The sequence below is a fragment of the Tiliqua scincoides genome, chromosome 16, assembly GCF_035046505.1.
Source record: "Tiliqua scincoides isolate rTilSci1 chromosome 16, rTilSci1.hap2, whole genome shotgun sequence".
NCBI lineage: Eukaryota > Metazoa > Chordata > Lepidosauria > Squamata > Scincidae > Tiliqua > Tiliqua scincoides.
Genome location: NC_089836.1, coordinates 5,047,458 through 5,066,382, shown reverse-complemented (window position 1 = coordinate 5,066,382; position 18,925 = coordinate 5,047,458). Strand labels below are relative to the sequence as shown.

The 18,925-nt window shown below is 50.6% G+C and overlaps 2 protein-coding genes across 6 annotated transcripts in view; both read right to left on the bottom strand.

Moving 5' to 3' along the window:
- Positions 1 to 8,657, bottom strand: part of NSMF (NMDA receptor synaptonuclear signaling and neuronal migration factor) — a 30,643-nt gene extending 21,986 nt beyond the window's left edge. Inside the window, exon 1 of the mRNA XM_066610476.1 lies at positions 8,452 to 8,657. Within this exon, the coding sequence (XP_066466573.1) occupies positions 8,452 to 8,522 (71 nt within the window). The 5' untranslated portion in view covers positions 8,523 to 8,657. The remainder of the gene's footprint in view (positions 1 to 8,451) is intronic.
- Positions 8,658 to 17,548: 8,891 nt separating this feature from the next.
- The window catches only part of PNPLA7 (patatin like phospholipase domain containing 7), a 60,262-nt gene continuing 58,885 nt past the window's right edge, over positions 17,549 to 18,925 (bottom strand). For 3 of the 5 annotated variants that reach the window (XM_066610912.1, XM_066610914.1, XM_066610915.1), the window contains exons 34-35: positions 18,702 to 18,805; positions 17,549 to 18,326 (exon numbers count right to left, since the gene is read on the bottom strand). In XM_066610912.1, the coding sequence (XP_066467009.1) occupies positions 18,243 to 18,326; positions 18,702 to 18,805 (188 nt within the window). In that variant the 3' untranslated portion in view covers positions 17,549 to 18,242. The remainder of the gene's footprint in view (positions 18,327 to 18,701; positions 18,806 to 18,925) is intronic. The other 2 variants (XM_066610913.1, XM_066610916.1) reach the window with 1 other exon arrangement.

Below are 18,925 nucleotides of genomic sequence, written 5' to 3'. Positions count from 1 at the left end.
CTCACTGCTGTGAGATCCGTCCCTGCCCCGACCAGACTTATTTTGCCAGTAGTATTATCAGGGCCAACCTTAGGAGCTGCAGGGCTCCGCAGGAAACATTTTTGGCGGGGCCCCCGGTTCACAGCCAAGGCCTGTAGAATCTGAGAGGTAGAAATAAAATTTAAGATAGACTTTTGATCTCTTCGGCAGATTGGATAGCAACCAAAACATACCCTTAAAAAGCGCCTCTGAGTTCACAGACCCAATGCATCCAAGCACGTTTTAATATAAAAATTGCACACATGTAAGCCCACAAGTAAACAAAACAAGACGTGTGGAAAGGGAATTCTGAGAAAAGAGAGAAAGAAAAGTGGAAAAGGCCTGAAAATGAAAGAGAAGGGGTTGACCACTACTCAAGGGTACAACACAAGGGTACAGTTGAAAAGCGGTATATAAATACTGTTAATAATAATAACAACAACAACAACAACACACAAAGGGCTTTTACTCAGATGGAAGTTCCACTCTTGTTCAATACGACAAACTGAGTTGGGGAGGGGGCTAATCAAGATTGGGAATGTAGCAGGGACAACGGATTAAAGGTCCCCCCCATGACACGGATCATACTCAGCTCTGAATTTTTCCTAGTTAGAGGGGGGAAAAAACCCAAGTACATTAGCTCTAATGAGAGGCTTAATGTACTGTGTCATTTGGTCCTAAGAGACGGTTTCTGCAAACACATGCACGGTCAGCTGTCACGGCATGCGCACTGGAAACGAGACGATTTGGAGAAGTTTCACATGTCCCCCGCAGGTTGCAGCCACGGGCATCGGGCCAAGTACACCCATGCAACCAATTTCAGGCCATATGCCCGCTCTCGTTCTTGCCACGATGCCCTCGCCGTTGTTTTGGCTTCCTCGCTAAACACTTGCAGCCATGACAACTGCGCACTGCCATTTACAGGCTCTGCACAGAGCAGGCAAAAACATGAAGAATCCCAAGATTTTTTGCCAAAGAACTTTGGCCCATGATGGGCCTTGGTGGAGCTCTTTAAGGCTGCATGTGCTGGGAAGATTTCTCCGTCCCTCTGGAAATGTGATCCCAAAACATCCATGGACGTCACAAGCCACCAGAAGCCCTTGGCGTTTGTCCTCACCTCTCCTCACATAGTTTATGTCCTGCCTTTCACATAAGCCGCAAGGTGACTCGCAAAACCAACAGCAGCGGCAATTAGACAGTAGAAAACAAGACCAAAGGAAGGAGGAGATTAAAAAGCAATGATGCGTCAGCCACCCAAAAAAAACCCATAAAACAGCAGTCGATCTATTGAATCCAATGTCGTCAATCAATCTTGCAGAGCCATAAACTTCTTAAAGTGATAAGACCCTCTCTTGCAACACAGATCATCAAGCAAGTGAATTAGCCGGGATTAGGAAGTGGCCGGGCCGTTTCGACACCAGGACATTGAGTCAATCTCTTGGATGCAATCTCTACATTGACATCGCACTCACACACATACCCACAAAAGACAGGGCAGCTTCCTACACAGAGAGGCATTTGGGGTTTAAGAGAGCAGAGAATCTCTTCTTCCCACAAAAACCATCAAGAGGAATTTTCTGTCACCCTCTCCCCATTCTGCTTTCCACATTGCTTAGAACTGATGAAAGTCGTCTGCCCTCCAGCACTAAGGATGTTGTCCACGCATTGTACCCTTAGGAGCTGAGGGGCCCAATTGGAAATATCATTTGTGGGGCCTCAGGTCCGCAGCCAATCACTGACACAGAAATAAAATTTATTCTAGACCAGTGGTTCCCAAACTTTTTAGCACTGGGACCCACTTTTTTAAAACCACACTCTATCAGGACCCACCAAGGTTTGCCAGATTTTTAAAAAAGGAGATCTAAAAAGAAATAATATTTATATCAACCAGAAGACCCTCAAACGTTCGTCTCCCTCTATTTTCACATGCTTGCAAACTGCAGGAGCTGGACTCTTTGCAGGCTAATTAGCAGCTACAGTGTCTGATTTTTTAATAGTCTCCGGGCTTGAGGCAGTTTTCAGATCTTTCCATCGGCCTCGCGCAACCCACCAAAAAATCAGATCACGACCCACCGGCAGGTCCCGTTTGGGAACCACTGTTCTAGACTTTTATTGCGAGACACTCGGGGCAGAGAACTGCCATCTCCCTTTGCTCCGCGAACCACTTGCAGAAGTTTGCTCTTAATGAATACGCGATGATGGTGCTAAATCATTCTTATGATCTTGGCCTCTTCTGTGCATTTTTGGTCCAAGGTTTCACCCCCCCTTCCTCTTAACATGTCACCCCACTCCACTTAACACCACAAAGAGAAAAAAAAAAACTGCCCCAACCTCTTGTTTTTCATCTCTGACTCTGCACAAACCTTGGGCTATTTCTCAATCTCACACAGACATTCCCAGTGTCCCCCCAGCCTGCTTTTTCTTGCGCATCTCAGCAAAGTTGCCGGCGTCCATAGAGAGACACAGTTGCTTGTTGTGCACATTTAGGATTTCAAAAAAAAAAAAAAAAAACCAGCTAAGCCCCACTGAAATAAGGCTGTTGTCTACTCCTGAGAAGCAAATAAATACAGAATGGGGACACCAAAAAAAATGAGAACTGGGCCATTAGAAACAGCAACCATCCACAGCAACCATCCACAGCAAACATCCACGGTGAAAAGAGGCGTCTAAAAGGAAAAATTGGGCAGAGATGCTCTCTTGGTTTCCAGCTCATCACGATAATGATAGAGCCATTAATTTGGCAAGCAGGAGAGGCTCTGCAGAGCAAGCTGGACGCGGGACTTCCAAAGGCGTAATGGAGGCACAAATGAATGAAGGGGTCACGGAAGAAAAATCTGGGAGGAAGCGGGTGGGCAACACAGGCCTCTCTCCAAGGGCCTCTGGTTTCTGGGAACAATGCTGTCATGGGCCGATGCCCCTTAAGAGCAGAAGAGGGAGCTGCAATCAGGCCGGTATAAGTCACCTGGAGGTGAGACCAACACTGGCCAGGAATTCCAGTTCCGAGCCTTAAAGGCATGCACTGAAGTTTGCCATTTTGGCTAGACATGGATCTCGACACTACAAGCACAAAACAAAACCAATGACTTTATGACCAGGGATCACTAGCTAATCTGACCCAACAGCAGCAAAAACTCCTCTCCCCCCCCCAATCTATCCCAGCACTCCTTTCCCCATATCCCTTCCAGTCCTCCTCACTGATCCAGCTCAGCCATCCCTCAAATGGCCCCAACTGGCTGCCCCGGAACTGGCTGCCACTTCTCAGTCTTTCCTTCCAGGGAGAACCCACAAATAACTTCCCTGCACTTTGTGCCGCCCCCCCCCCCGGCACGGCACCCAGGGCAGGAACCCCTCAGGTTCCACCCTAGTTACTCCTCTGCTGACTTCCCAGCCTCCAGTTCTCCATAGAAAGTGCAGGATTTACAGGAGAACCCTTCCAGGATTCCAGTTCTGACAACGCCAATGTCATAGACAACATCACCGGAAAGTCACAGTTTCAACCACTGCTTGTAATGACAGCCCAAAAACTACCACCACCCCTGGTTCTCTCTAGAGCTAGAAACCACAGCTACTCATAAAACAGCCATGCTGGATTCATAACCGATGGCCACGCAGCTTTACCTTTCCCTCCCTCCGCACAGCTGCTGTTTAGGGGGGGAAAGACACATCTGAAATTATCCCACTTACATACCCCCCCCCCAAGACATGATTAAATCACAGCTGGATTCATGTTCACGCACATTCCCAGTTCAGATGCATAACCTGCAAATCTCTGCGGTTCATCCAGTTCAAAATCTGCTGGAAAAACATTTGAAAATTCCTACCTGCCCTGTCGGGTGCAAGGCCAGAGCTGGCCCAAGAAGCAGGGAAAGTCTATGGGGTTGAACAGATGTTTAAAATTACACAGAGGATGGATAGTGGGATGTTCTTTTCCCTTTCACACAACACCAGAACCAGCAGACGTCCACTCAAATTGAGCGTCGGGAGAGTTAGAACAGACAAAAGGAAATACTCCTTTACCCAGTGTGTCATTAGGCTGTGGAACTCCTTGCCACAGGATGCGGCAATGCCTTTAAAAGGGGATTGGACAGATTTCTAGAAGAAAAGTCCAAAGAAAAGTTTGCAGGTTACAAACCGTGATGGGTATGTGCAGCGTCCCAGGGTATATCTCTGAATGCCAGATGCAAGGGAGTAGCTACAGGATGCTGGTCTCTCGTGTTCTTGTGTGCTCTTTGGGGGCCGCTGTGAGATACAGGAAGCATAGATACAGGATACATAGATGGGCCTTTGGCCTGATCCAGTGGTGCTCTTCTAATGTGCTCAAGACAGTCCCCGCCTGTCAAGGTCTCCAGCTTATCTTGGTGTCGCACAGTCTGGTTGTTTACAAGGATCTAGGCCAAGGTAAAAGCTGCACAGAACTTAATTAACCCTCTTGGGAAGAGACGGATCAGGTGCCCTGAGACCGAGAGCAAGCGGGAAACTGCAGCATCTCGAAGACACCAACTGCCAGAAGAGAGATCATTTCAATTCTTGGCCTGGAGTTGCCTGGAGGAGTTTGGGAGAGGCAGGGGGGAGAAAGGGAAGCAATGATCCCGGACTCCCATGCCGACTCAGACCATACACCAGCGCTGCAGCCATCTCTCAGTCTATGAAATTGACAGCGCACCAACCCACGTCCTCTTGCGTGCATTTCCAGCTGGACCCAGACGCAACACTTCCTACTGGGAAGACCCGAGGTCAAGCCCTGTCTTTGCCAAGGACACGCTGCATGACCTTGGGCACATCACCTTCTCTCTCTTTCAGCCTCAGTGGCCCCATCTGTAACATGGGAACAGCAGCGTTCTCGCATACGACCCTATTCCAAGGATGAACAAGATCTTGGGGTTTTAAACCATCTCTATAAATTGACCATCCACACAAGAATCAGGCTCTTCCCAGGGACATAAAGGAAGCACTACCCAAGTACGGCCGGCAGGTGTCCGCACCTCAGTTCAAGCCCCCCTCCCTCCTCCCTCTCCCCTGCCATTTCTGACCCTTCCAGGAGTTTAGAAGATCTGGTTCACGTCCATTCCTATATTACTTAATTGCTCAACAGCCAAGGCTGTGACGGGTCACGCATGCCTTAATTTCTCAGCACTGCATGATGAGCTGCTGAACCGGCGCGCAACGGAGGGACGTGCCGCTTTTGAGGCAACCCTAAAAATAACCTCCGCGGGTTTTGATCATAAGAACATCAGAAGAGCCCTGCTGGCTCTAGCTAAAGGCCCATCTAGTCCAGCTTCCTGTATCTCACACTAGACCACCACATGCACACAAAGACCACAAGAGACCTGTGTCGCGGTGCCACCTGGCATTCAGAGATTGCCTACTTCTAAAACCAGAAGGCTGCACAAACCGACCTTGACAGGAAGAGCCCAACAGCAGCAGAAGAGGCAAGCCTCTGCAGTGGGAACAGGAACAAGGACACATTGCACCTCCTTTGGGGCATGCAAGGGTAGCCACAGTGAGATATTGACCGACATCTCCCAAAAAATGCATTCAACGCATTTCTATCCCATGTGTCTTCCACGACGGAATTCCAGGCAGTGTCCAGGGATGTTTTCAGGGGCTAGACTCAGGCCTGGTTTCTTGCACAAGGTGTTTGACGTCCTCTGCCTTCAGATCACACCCTGGGAAAATGCCTTGGACTCTAGGAGAAGGGGTTTATCACAGCGCTGTGACCCCTGAAAGATAGCAAAGCCGTCACTGACCAAGTAAGGAAAGCTGTCCCTCAGCCATCTAGAGATTAACGCAGGGAACTAGAGAGCAACTAGAGATCAGGTCCTTTCCTAAAACCCCACCAGCCCTCAAGCCGTCTCCAGGATGCCAAGCAACAACTGACATGTTCCTACTTCCCAAAGGTTGCCTGTGCCCCAGGGCTCCACCCCAGATAAACTACCACAATCACAGCCCACACCAAGGGCACACTCTGCACTGATCCCAACGTCACACTTCGCACTTGGCCAAGTCTGAATTCTGAGATGCAATTTCTGCTCCTCTCTGAAACGCACATCCTGGGCTGGGAACAGTTTGTGCTACCACTTGAGAAAGAAGTGCCAGGTGCTTTTGCGGGTGGCAGAAAAAGGCAGCCCAGAGGGAAAGAAGCCCCTTTCCCTACGAGGAAGCACACAAGAAAAAAGATGGAGGTTTACAAAACGATACCCGTGCACAGAAAGAAGATGGAGGGAAGGTTTACTCCCTGCGTCATTATACCCAATCTCAGGGGTCATCCAATGACACTGCAGGGCAAAAGACTGAGGGCAGCTTCCTTTGTGTTGGGAAGAATTAATCTGCAGAACTCACTGCCACAAGATGTGCTTAGGTGGCTTGAAAGGGGTTCGGAGGAAATGGCAGAAGGCTCTGCAGGACAGGTCCTCATGTGAAGCTGGCAGGCTCAGAAGCCAGCGACCTCCAAATATATGCCCACTGGGGCTGGGGCATGAAAGGGCAGGAGAGAGCCAGCCATGCCCTGATTGGGGACTTCACAGAAACATCTGGTTGGCCGTGGCTGAAAACAGGGGGGCCGGATTTGACGCACTTTGCAGGCCTCTTTGTACGGTCTTGTCCCAGCTTCGGAGAATCCATTCACAAAGTTCCAAGTCTAACCCCTCGGCCGTGAGGGCTGGACGCTTCTGAAACTGGAAAGCAAGGCTCTCCACTGTCTGGTGGAGACGGTCCACTTGTCATGCTTGAAGAAAACCGGTGCCCTGGGCTGCCAAGGGAGGGATCAGACTTCTGGCATAAGAGGAGGGCCCAGATCTGTTTGTGGTTGTCAACATTGCACCTCCCAGCTCCGTGCAGGGTGGCTGCCTCGGACTCCCAAACAGGGCATCTAGGCAAAGGCCACCTTGCACAAGCCTTGCACAAGCAACCGCAAAAAGCCAAGCTCCAGACAGGGAGATCTGTTAATTCACCAATGCACTCTTCTCACCTTGCTACGGTTTCCTGGCACCTGGACACAACCAGCTCCTCTCCTCGGCCCCCTTTGTCACCACCGCAGCAGCCCAAATTTAACTAGGATCTCAATTGCTTTTGGAATGAGTTTCCCTTGTTATGGGGCCGTGGTCCAGTAAGGTGATAGTGACATGCACACCGTCCTCGGTGACGCTTCTGGTCCTCGGTGGTTTGGTGCCACTTTAGCCTTTGCAGGGGGCAGGCGTCAATACAGGGGACCTCTGCCCCCCTGTAGGGCTCCTCCAGTGTGGTGGGATCTCCTTGCAGGCCACCAGAGCAGATTCCCAGACCGAGAAACACGGGCGGCAGCACCAGCTGCTTCTTCTTGGAGATCACAACTGCACAGGAAGCCTTCCCCGCAGCTCCACACTGCATTCCCAGAGCCTGGAGTTCACCGGAGCAGCAGCCGTGGCTTCTTTGGGGCCGTGCCAGGAATGGTCCACAGAGCTGGGCAACTTGCCAGGAGCTTCACACCTCACGTCAGCTGCTATTTCAACCCGGCACAAAGCGACAGCCAGCCTAAAAATACGGAGTAGCACATATGGCTCCACCGGCACGACAGGGGAGTGGGGGGGGGAGGGCAACGGCAGCAACGACAACAATATCACAGTGAGACACACAGCGGCTGGTATGGAAGTCAGAGGACCATGCGGTGCAATGCACGGCCTCGGCTGCCAGCCCACAGGCAAGGGCTCTGCTCACAGGAGGTGTTGCCGGCCAGGAACAGCCTTGCACCACCTATGCGCTCCAGTGCACCGATGTGCAAGGACATCAGGAGAGCCTGAGCTCGCTCTAGCCCAGTGTCCTGACTCCAACAGTGGCCAAGAGAGATGCAGTCTGAAAAGCCCCCCCCCCCAAAACCTCTGGACCCCAAAGGCGCATCACACACCCCCCAGCACAGGAGTACACGGCTAGCACAACCCACACACACACACAGCCACCCCTGCACCATGTGGAGGCGGTGCCCCCCTTTTCTGCTTGCCCAGATGAGACACCCCCCCCCGCAGCACGCCACTCATCACCCCTCCCCAGCCAGAGACTGGACCTTGGCACACTCCTGGAAGGCAGCTGTGTGTGTGTGTGTGTATCTTGAACACCCCCCCCCCAAACCTGGGCTATATAACTCAGTGTGGGTGCTGTGTGTGCGTGTTTTGTGTGTGCTGTGTGTACTTGGTGTTGCGGGCGTGTGCGGTGTGTATTTCGTGTTGCGGGCGTTGCGTGTGTGTGTGTGCCTTGCACACACCCCCGCCTCTGCCCCCGATCTGCAACGTGGCCCCCCCAACCCGCGCTGGAAGGGGGGCACCCTCGCCTCCCGTGCGCCCTGCTCCCTTTTACGCACAGCCTTCCCGGGGGGCTCTTCCCGCTCCTCCGCCCCGCACCGCTCTCGGCCCCCCCGATCTCGCCCTCCGCCCCCCTCCCGGCCGCGACCCAGCCGCGACCCACCGGACTTTGGCGGCCACGGACGCCACGGCCTCGTTGCGGAGCGCGCGGCGCTTGGAGACGGCCGTGCCCATCGTCCCCCGCCAGGCTCATCGCCGGGGCCGCCTCCGCCCGCAGCCGGAGCCCGAGCCGCCGCCGCCGCCCATGCCAGCCCCGGCCGGGCTCCGATCGCTGCCGCTGCCCGAGCTGGAGCCGCCTCCGCCGCGCTGGAGAGGAGGCAGGACCGGGAGGAGCCGCCCCCCGGCTGCCCATTGACTGCGGCGCCGGCACCGCAGGAGGCGCGCTGGGCGGGGCTCTGCTGGCGACGGAGACGCCCCTTGGGCCGCCAGCCAGGAGCGCCGGCTCTACTCGCGAGTAAGCCCCGCTGCAGCCGAGGGGCTCACTCCCGGGTAAGTCCTGCAGCCGCATCCCCTTCTGCTGAACAGAGGCTCAGAGTCGCAGCCTCGCCAGGTCTACTCAGAAGTAAGTCCCATCCCAGTCCATGGGGCTTACTCCTGGGTAAGGATGGCCAGCACTGCAGCCCTACAGGGGCATCTCCTCCCCCCCCCCCATATCAAAGAATGTCTCCCAAACTGTCTCCCTGCAGCTGGACGGAGGCTCAGAGCCCAAGCCTAGCCAGGTCTACACAGAAGTCGCACTGTAGTCAATTGGGCTTACTCCCAGGAAAGTGTGGGTAGGATTGCAGACCTAGCGATGCATCTCCACCAGCAGGCACTTGGGGCCAGGGCCCATGAGAAGGGGGTGCAGGGGATAAACCGTACCCAGACCCCGGGGGCAAAAAGGGGGCCCAGGAGATAAAGGCTGGAAGGTGTATAAGTTTAAAAAGTGATTTAAAATAATAAAGATCCTTCCTAACCCTGCCAAGCAGTTGCTGATCTCTTCAAAAAAAAATTCCCCAAACATCCCAAAGGCTGCAATCCTACCCACACTTACCTGGGAGCAAGCCCCGTTGACTGTCATTAAAAGCAAGGTAGCATCAAGGCTAATGTATTAAAAATAAAATACACCTTGAAATGAAGCGGGACCCAGCTGAAATTGGCTGGTGAGCCAACAGTGTGAGAAACACGGCCTTCACAAAATCCAACCGCCTGTTTTCAGGTTCTTCTTCCTGTGGTCCATGAGGACTAGAGACTTGCTTGGGAGGCAGTGGGGACAGAGGTCAGATGCACGTTTCAGTTTGAAAAACACTGCTCAAGGTGTAACCAGGGGAAGCGATTATTTGCACATTATTTGCGCAGTTCATATGAGCTGCTGCCTGAAGACTCCAGTCAGCAGCAAGAACACAGCCGTCCAAAGGAAATGGGCCGTGAAAGTCAAGAGTTGCTCCTGACCAGAAGGTCGGTGGTGACTCTACTCTCATGAAAAATTGACTGTTTACCCTCCGGTCTGCATTTGGCTGCTCACATTCGGTGTGTCCTTGTGGCAGTGTGGATGGAGACTTGTCCTATATTCTCAGGGGATGTGGGGGGGCACCTCTAGCAGGGGAGCTTGGAAACCTCATGCTTCTCAAGACAGCCTTGGATGCGGCTGGGCCAGGCTGTGTGTCTCTCCCCAGCTGCTACCTTAAGAACAGAACATAAGAACACAAGAAGCGCCAAAGGTCCATCTAGTGCAGCTTCCTGTATCTGACCACAGCCCACCTGATGTCTCAGGGAGCACACAAGACAACATCTTGAACTCCTGTTGTTCCTTTCTCCTTATAGCTTCAGCATCTCCACAAAGGACATCAGCACTGATGGTTCTCCATCCAATCACTGAGCGACCTGTGCTGCAAAAGAAGTCATAGCCCAGGCTAAAGATGCAGTACTATACTTCAAATGCTGCGTGTATTAATAACATGTGCCAACATGCAACCTACTGACTCAAACTTTAGACCTATTCCATTTGGGCTGCTGATTTCAAAAATGGTATCCATTTTGCTCTATCACCTCTAGTTTTGGAGGTGCAGCATAGCCCACCATTTCTTAAACTGCTTGTCAGGACCCACTAGGTGGGTCGTGAGCCAATTTCAGGCAGACCCCGTTCATTTCAATGTGTATTTTTAATCTATTAGGCTTGATGCCACCACGTACGTAACTGCATTTGGGGAAATGTGACAGATCTATACTTTGAACAGGCTACTATGTATATACTTTGAACAACGATAGTCAATGGGGCTTACTCCCGGGTAAGTGTGGATAGAATTGCAGCCTTTGGGATTTGGGGGGATTTTTTTTTTTAAAACAGATTAGCAACTGCTTGGGAAGGTTTGGGGCAATGATTTTCAACCTTTTCCATCTCAAGGCACACTGACAAGGTGCTAAAATTGTCAAGGCACACCACCCAGTGGCCCTAACAAATCACTCTTCCCCATACTCTTGGGGCTCACCTGCACATCATCCGAGGCACGGCACAGTGGCTGAAAATGGTTGCTTTAGAGGATTATTTCTTTTAAATAAATTTTAAAACTTATTGTAAACTTTTAACTTACTTACTTAGTTTGATTTTGTCATATGGGGGTGTTAGAAATGTTCCTGCTTGAGGGTGTCACTTCTGTCCATGACATCACTTCCAAGTTAATGACATCACTTCCTGACGGTCCCGACAAATTGTCGTTCTAGAAAGTGCTTGCTAAGAAGTTTGAGAACCACTAGCAAGGTGAATGGTTCACGCAGGTCTAGACCCCACAAGGTCACAAGGAAGTGGCTCAAAGCATTCACTAACAAGGCAATGCTATGTCTCCAAAACTAGATGGAACAGGGCAAAACAGAGGCCATTTTTGGAACCAGCACCTGAAATTCATACAAAACCACCATTAAAAATGGTGGTGATTTATAAAACCATGATTTATCTTCTATATAAAAATGATTCCGACCTTTCCCTCTGAATAAACAGCCTGCTTGAGGCTGCCGGCAAGGAAGGGAAAAACCAGCAAAACGCAAACATAGAAATGAACTGAAGTGGAATGATTGTAAAAAAAATTCATAAAGAATCGTGCAATAAAAGAGGATTAAAACAAAATACAGAATGCAACCAGTAAACTCCAAAGTAACCAAGGCTGCAATCCAATGCACTTTTTCCTGGGAGTAAGCCCCACTGAATACAATAGGGCTTCCTTCTGAGTAGAGCATGCATGGAATTGGACTGCAAGGGAACAGCCCCCCTGCCTGATTACTCAGAAGCCAGTCTCATTATGTTCCTAACACAGCCCCAAGGAACAGTCTCTTTGCAGCTGAACTCTTTTCTTGCTTTGTATTTCAGTCTGGATTGTTCTTCCGCAGCTTTCAACATCCCTGTGCCGTCCCAAACGGCTCTTTGTGTGTTTGCACGACGCACAACCATGCCCTGCGCAGAAAGAACAAAGGACAGCTTCCCTGCCGGCACCCAAGCAAGTGGGCTGCTTCCCTTGAAAAAGCTGCTCACAAGTGCTGACTTGCGAGTAGAGGTACTCACAGGTACTCACCCTCCCCTACCAGACTGATGTTTATCAAGTAGCACCTTGAAGAAGGCACCATTCCCTGCAAATGTCTGTTCAACGAGGTGCTCTCATGCTCACTTTGAATGGCCATGTGGTTTAGAAGCCCAGCAATAGCTTCAGAGCCAGAGTCCCAGGTTCTCTCTCTAGGTAACAGCGCTGGCGGCCAGTGCCACAGATGTATCAGTGCGTTCTCCACCCAGCCACGTCCAGACCCTCGCAGATGTTGCGAGCCTTTCCATCGCATCAACAAGGTGGCGCAATCAATCAGAGCCTGGCGTGTCTGGGCTCAGATCGGCTCGTCAGTAAACATCCAAATAGTGTAATTGGGAAAAAATTATGCCAATCAAGAAGACGCTCAGCTGTTGAGTTTACATGTTGTGACGGGAGAAGGGAAAAAAAAAAAGAATCAGTTGGGGGGGCGACATGTTGCAGAACAGGACCAAAGGCAGCCAACAGACCCCGTGGTCGCTTTCTGATCTCAATAATGCCCTCCCCCCCGGTGTATGGGGGGACCAAGCGAAGTGGGACAAGGTGAGTCATGAATGGAATCTAAAAATAATATGATGGCTGGTGAGTGGCACCTCAGGGGGACTTAGGAGCCATGGGCAGACACTGGAAGAAACTGCTGAGCGATGATGGGTAGAATCCGCTGAGTTGTGGGCCCAGCTGGCAGCATTTGAGGGCTGATGGGAGTAGCCAGTCACACAGCAGCCCTCAATGCTGGTGGTCAGATACTGCTCCCCCCCCCCCCTGCAAAATTATTTTGATCTTCTGGGCTGAGCTAATGGGCTTAACACTCATCACACACCCCCTTTTCCCCCATTACAGGTCATTTGTGAGTTTAATCACAGTGCAAGAGGCAGAAACTAAAATGGACAAAATTTCCCAGGAAAAAGCATCACCTGGTGAATTTCTGCGCATCAGACAGGTATTTTCAGAAGGACGAGCGGCCTGGCCAGGAACCAAGGCTGGCCACTGTGAAAGAGCCCTTTCAAAAACAATGGCAGCCCACACAAAGCAGGACTGCATTAGTCCCATTTTACAGATCAGGAATTGAGGCCTGCCCGTGACATACCGAGGTCACCAAAATCCTCCTGAAATGAAATCAGATGTTGCGGACTGTGACCCTGCTCTGTCTACTGAACCACACTGAAAAACTGGCCGGCCAAGAAACCATGCAGATCAATCAGCCCTAAGTCTTTAGGGGCTGGCTGCTATAAGCAACTGGTAACTTATCACCACGCTAGGACAACCTTGGCTTGCTCATTCCTGCACATTAAGCTGTTATTGGAGACCCAGATGCAGATCAGGCTGTTTTTCTCCTAGTCAGTTGGCAACCCTACAGATGTCTCTCCTGGCCAAAAACTCAAGGCGTCCAGAACTGGCAAGAAGCACTTGACATGGCAGAGGACCAAAGCCAACCTTTTGCCTATATTCCTTTCCCATCACCAGCCTCTTGTACCATTTCTAAGCCTGGCCTCTGTTCCCCCCCCCCCCCGGGAGATCGGCCAAGAGAACACTTAATGAAGTCTATCTCAGCGCTCCAGCAATGGGGGGGGGGGATAAGCAAGCACTTCATAGCTGGAGGTGGAAATGGGTCAGCAAAGTTGCATTCCATTAGAACTCTCCTTGGAGAGATTAACTCAGCCAGCAGAAGAAGCCTTTGTGAACGAACTTAGTGGTTCTCAAACTTTTTAGCACCAGGACCCACTTTTTAGAATGAGAATCTGTTGGGACCCACTGGAAGTGATGTCATGACTAGAAGTGACATCATCAAGCAGGAAGATTTTGAACAGTCCTAGGCTGCAATCCTATCCACACTCATCCAGGAGTAAATTCTATTTACTATAGTTGTCAAAAGCATATACAGAGTAGCCTGTTCAAAGCAGAGATCTGTCACATCTCCCCAAATGCAGTCACATACAATGGGAGCATCGAGTCTAATCTATTAAAAATAAAATATTGAAATGAATGGGGACCCACCTGAAATTGGCCTGCGACCCACCTAGTGGGCCCCAACCCACAGATTGTGAAACACTGATTTACAGTACTTGCAGAAAAAAACTTGATCGATTTCTTGTAATGAGGTGGCCCTCATGAATAAGCTCAAGGCTTGAGGGGCTTAGTTCTGTGACCCACCTTCACCTGTCCCCACTACCTGTCACTGGGGAAAAAAAAAAACAGTAGAAAAGACACTTCCAACATTTATCTCTCTCTATTTACACCAACTTGTGAACAGCAGGAGCTCAGCACCTTGCAAACTGCAAGGAGCTCTTTTGCAGGGCAATCAGCAGCTATTTTGCAAACTACAGGAGTTTAGCGCTTTGCAGGGCAGTTAGTAGCGATCTGATTTTTGAATAGCCTCAGGGCTTGAGACAATGAGTGCTCTGACCTTTCCATCACCCGTGTTTTCATTGCAGGCTCTGCAGAACCCACCAGAAATTGAGTCCCGACCCACAGTTTGAACTTTGTTATGTCTTGCATTCTTAGTTATGACTTGAGCTTCCGTTTAAGAACAGTCTACCTCTGAATACCAGCTGCCAGAGGGTAAACAGTAGGAGTGAGCTATTAGTTTGAGACCCTCGTGGGCTTCCCAGAATGGGTAAAGGATGCCAGAATAAATGGATATTTGCTTCTGCTGAAAGACAAGCAAAAAAGGCGGGCACTGCAGTATTAGTGTGTAGAATTATAACCCCCACCACCACTAGAAAGTTGTTTGAAGGCTGATTCCATCCAACCTTAGAAAGTTGTTTGAAGGTTGGTTCCAGCCTTTATTATTTGATTCCAGCTGCAAAATTCACAGCCTACCACTAACAGACTGTGGGGTCTGCTCTTTAAATGCATTGCTCAGGGAACAGTTCTTGCAAATTCATCATAGACATGCAAGAACACTGCTGAAAAAAAGTGTCTTCCCCAGTGGAGTGCCTGCAAAGACAGACAACAGCAGCAGCAGCTGAGGTTTAGCAAGTCACCTTTTTTTGCTTGGATCGGCCAGAAAAGTTCTCAGGTTTGGTCTAGCACAGTGCAGGCCACAGGCTTAATTAGCTGGAAAGAAAAGAGCAAGGACATCGTTTAGCTGTGGCAAGCTCTCTTGAATAATTACAAGCAACATTAAGGAGCCTCCCAGTGAAATTGGAAAGGATAATGGGCACTAGATTACGGTGTTGTTGTGATGAATCTTCTCCAGGATATATTAAGACAAGGGGACGTGGAAATAATTTTGAAAGTTTAATGACTGCAGCAGAAAAATTATTAATTGCACAGTGGCGAAGGCAACGCAAAGAAGCCAGGAATGAGAAAGGAGTTTTAGGCAAATGGAGAATAATGGACGTGATTTGGAGTGCAACGTAAGAGAGATCTGGATGGATCAGTTCCAGGGAATTCAGAGGTAGACTGCTGCTGGATTGGAGGGGGGGGGCATCGCCACCATGACTTGAGGCCATGAATATTGCTCAGGAATGTGTCCAAACACCTTTTAAAAAGTCAGGCAAGCTGGCACCCATCACCGAATTTGGAGGGAACACACAGTCTGAAATGCGACAAATCCTTTTGTCCATCAGAAATCTCCCACCAGTTTCATTGGATGACCTAGCCAGGTTTCAAACCCCTGCTCAGCCATGAAATTTCCTGGGTGATCTTGGGCCAGTTACTCTCTCAACCTCTCCTACCTCACAGGTAAGTGAGGAGGGAAGGGACTAATGTACACCACCCCTGAGCTCCTTGGGAGGAAGGGTAGCATATAAATGTGAAAAATAAATTTCTCTCTTGCCATTCTTTCGATTATTCAGTCTCAGTTACGTCCTCATTCAAGTGTCTTCCCTCCTCCCCGCAAGTTAGAAAGCCTCAGTTGTCCCTTTCCTTATAAGGAAGGGATGCAGCCCTCCGATTATTTGGGTTGCCCCCCCTTGGCACCTTTTCCAGCTCTCCAGTACCCTACTTGAGACTCTGCCCGGGGTTTCAAATGGAGCCACACCTGAACCATTCTAACACTATAATAGCCGTCTTATCCTCAGTCGCTTTCCTAATGACCCCTACCATAAAATCTTCTCTCTTTCCAGGGGCCACACACTGGCTCTTCATTACAATCCAAGGTCTGTTTCCTGGTTCCTCATATACAGCTTGTGGTGCCTCTGTGAAGCTGGGAATGGCGACCCTAATTTGCATCACCCCTAACTCCAGTTCAATATAAGCGAGTTGAAAAGCACAGGGCCCCAAAGGCAGCTCCTTGAAGAAGCTTGTATTGACACAGTTGTTGGACAAAAGTCTGCCACCAGAAGCACCCTTTAAGGCCTATCAAAAGTCAACTGAGGGATTAATATAACCTGAAGGTGAGCAGGTCTCTCTACTGTAGGTAGGGCCCAAGCTGACTTTCCACCCACCCAAGACACCCAGCAGCCCTGCCTAGCTGCTTGCCCACCCCCAAAATTTCTGGGACGAGGCAAGCACAGAAGATGCCACCATAATCACTATCATTAGCTTGAGAAGGTGGGCGTTGGCAGATGGAGACATCAGCCACGACCTTCAACCATTTGAAAAGCCAAGGGGAGGGAATGGCTGCTCCTATCTGTCCTCCAAAGAAGAGGATGTACTAAGATCCGGGAGATACACAATACACAATATACCATTCCTCACTTCTGCTACCTACAGTGAAGAAGGATCTTTGCCTTCAGGGGAAAAAATGCAGAAGCAAAATCCACTGACCTTGAGAGACTTTTTATGGAGCTCTCCCTCTACCAGAATCCCAACTCGTCACGTTAGGAAATCGTGGAAGAAACAGCACACATTTGAATGGAAGTGCCCCACTTGCGTTACGGCAGGCCAAGGTCTCCCCACTTTGTTAAGTCTACAGAGCTTCTTCCACACACTCTTAAAAGTACTCGTACAATGCTGTACTCATACTAAGGATCCGAGCTGCTAGTCAAGCAAGTTCCCTGCTTTAAATCTTGCCTTTGCCATGAAGTAGCTACAGGAAACCACCACTGCCGCAGCTTCATCTGCCCTATTGGGTACGATCGTATTAGGCCTACGTCAAAGGGTTGCTGTCAGGATTATTTAAAATACATAAAAACACTGTGAAAACTCAAAAAGCACCAGGCACCTGTTCAAGAGCACTAAACGCCGCCTCGGAAGATTTGGTTTAATGATGTACGACGACTGAGCAGTGACAAGTTGGAGACCACCCTCCTCCCAGGACCCCAAAAGCAATGAGAACCAATATGACGCCATTGTTAGAACGTTGGATTTGGGCTAGGAAAACACGGGTTCTGAACCCTGCCCAGCAACAAAAAAAGTATTCATTTAGTAGATGGTACTGGGGGTCTGCCTCACTCTCTCCATCTACCTTACCTCAAAGGACAGCTCACCACCACCCCCGCCCTTCCCCCAGCATGCCACACCACCCCAGGCCCAAGCTGGGAGCCTCAGAAAACCCCAGACACTGTAATATTTTAGTTAAAGGCACAAGAAGGTGTGGCTTTGAATTTTGTTTTTATTTAATTTGATTTTTATTTCCAAAACAAAGAAAGAGAGAGACAGACAGACCAATACTGTAACGCAGAACGGGTGCGTCTGGGCGGCCTCTGGACGGCGCTGTCTTTGGAGTGCTCCCTGCAGTTGGGACTGCATGGGTACTGTCCAAGCAGAGGACAGAGATGTAGGACAGCCAAGGTAGGAAAAACCAGCTCCTCTTTGCTGGCCTGCAGACGTCAGCCAGGAGCCGATTCGGCAAATGCACTTCAACCCGTTCCTGGAGAGGTAGTTTTTGCCACGGCCGACAGGCAAGATGGCCCCCGACAGATGGCTTTGTTATCGTACTGTTTCGGAGGCAGGCGGGGACCTTCCAGATTCATGTGAATGAACGTTCAGATTTCCTGCTCGCTGTCACCAGAACCTTGTGTTCTCCGACACAGATGCCCATCCAAAGAGTGAAACAAACAGGAGGGGGAGCGAGGGAGGATGTCTCCCAAAAAGCACCAAAAACTGCCCCCTCCCCAGTCTGTGCACATGGCTAACATTCCCCTGAACCCCTTTGCCAGCACCGCCTTGTTCATGGGGCAAGCAGATAAAGCACCATCAACCCCACAGCACTAAACAACGTTACCCCAAAAGTCCTCTGGGCCAAGCTACTCAAAGGTCATGCAGCCTTGTGTGCCCAAGAGACAATTTGGGGTGGGGGGGAGTGTGCTGGCGGGGGCTGAGTGTAGCTCCTCCCCAAAGTCAGCAGCCCTAAGGGAATAAACACAGATAAGCAAAGAAGCACAGCTATGTCTCAACCTGGCAAGTTTGTAATGGCGAGAAGAGAGTGTGCAGGGGGGGGTCTGAAGGGGCCCCAGGTGTGTTAGCTCAGCTCTGCTGCACTGCTTGCCTGGCTGTCCTGGCTGGTGAGGCTGGCACGCTTCCGGAGTCGAACCTCTCGGTCCTGCTGGGAGCAAGGGAAGAAGGGGATTCATTGGGACGGCTGCGCAGGAGCTGCCGGCAAATTCCAGAGCTCTGCCGGGCCCCCGACCCAGTTTCTTTCAGCTTTCAGATTCTGACAAGGTACGGCTCAAAAGCTCACAGCCCGACCTTTGCAGCTACGAAGGTTACGTCGCAGCTAAATTTGTGCCAAAGCCCCCTGGGATCCTTTCGGTTCCCATGACTCACTCCTCAAACCTGCAAAGGGAAAAGGTGAGAGCGCTGCAGGATGCCTGCAGAGGTGAGCAACTCGAGGCCTCTTTCCACGAGCTGAGCTCCATTCCTGTATCCTGCTGGCCTTTCCCCCCCCATCCCACCCCCGGTGGCCCAGACAAGCCCTTACGGAGTCGGAGTCGTCTTCGGCCTGACTGCTCTGCAGGTTGATATAGTCGTCTTTCTGGCTGCCAAGAACCTCCTCTTCATACTCTGTTTGATAGTCGGACTCATCTGCATGAGAGATGGGAAGAAAAATCTGTCTCCAGCCAGCCGCGGGGAACGTGGGTGGGTGCAGGGATGTTCCTGGCTCCCAGCTGGTCCCCAAGAGCAAACTGTACCTCACTGGAGACC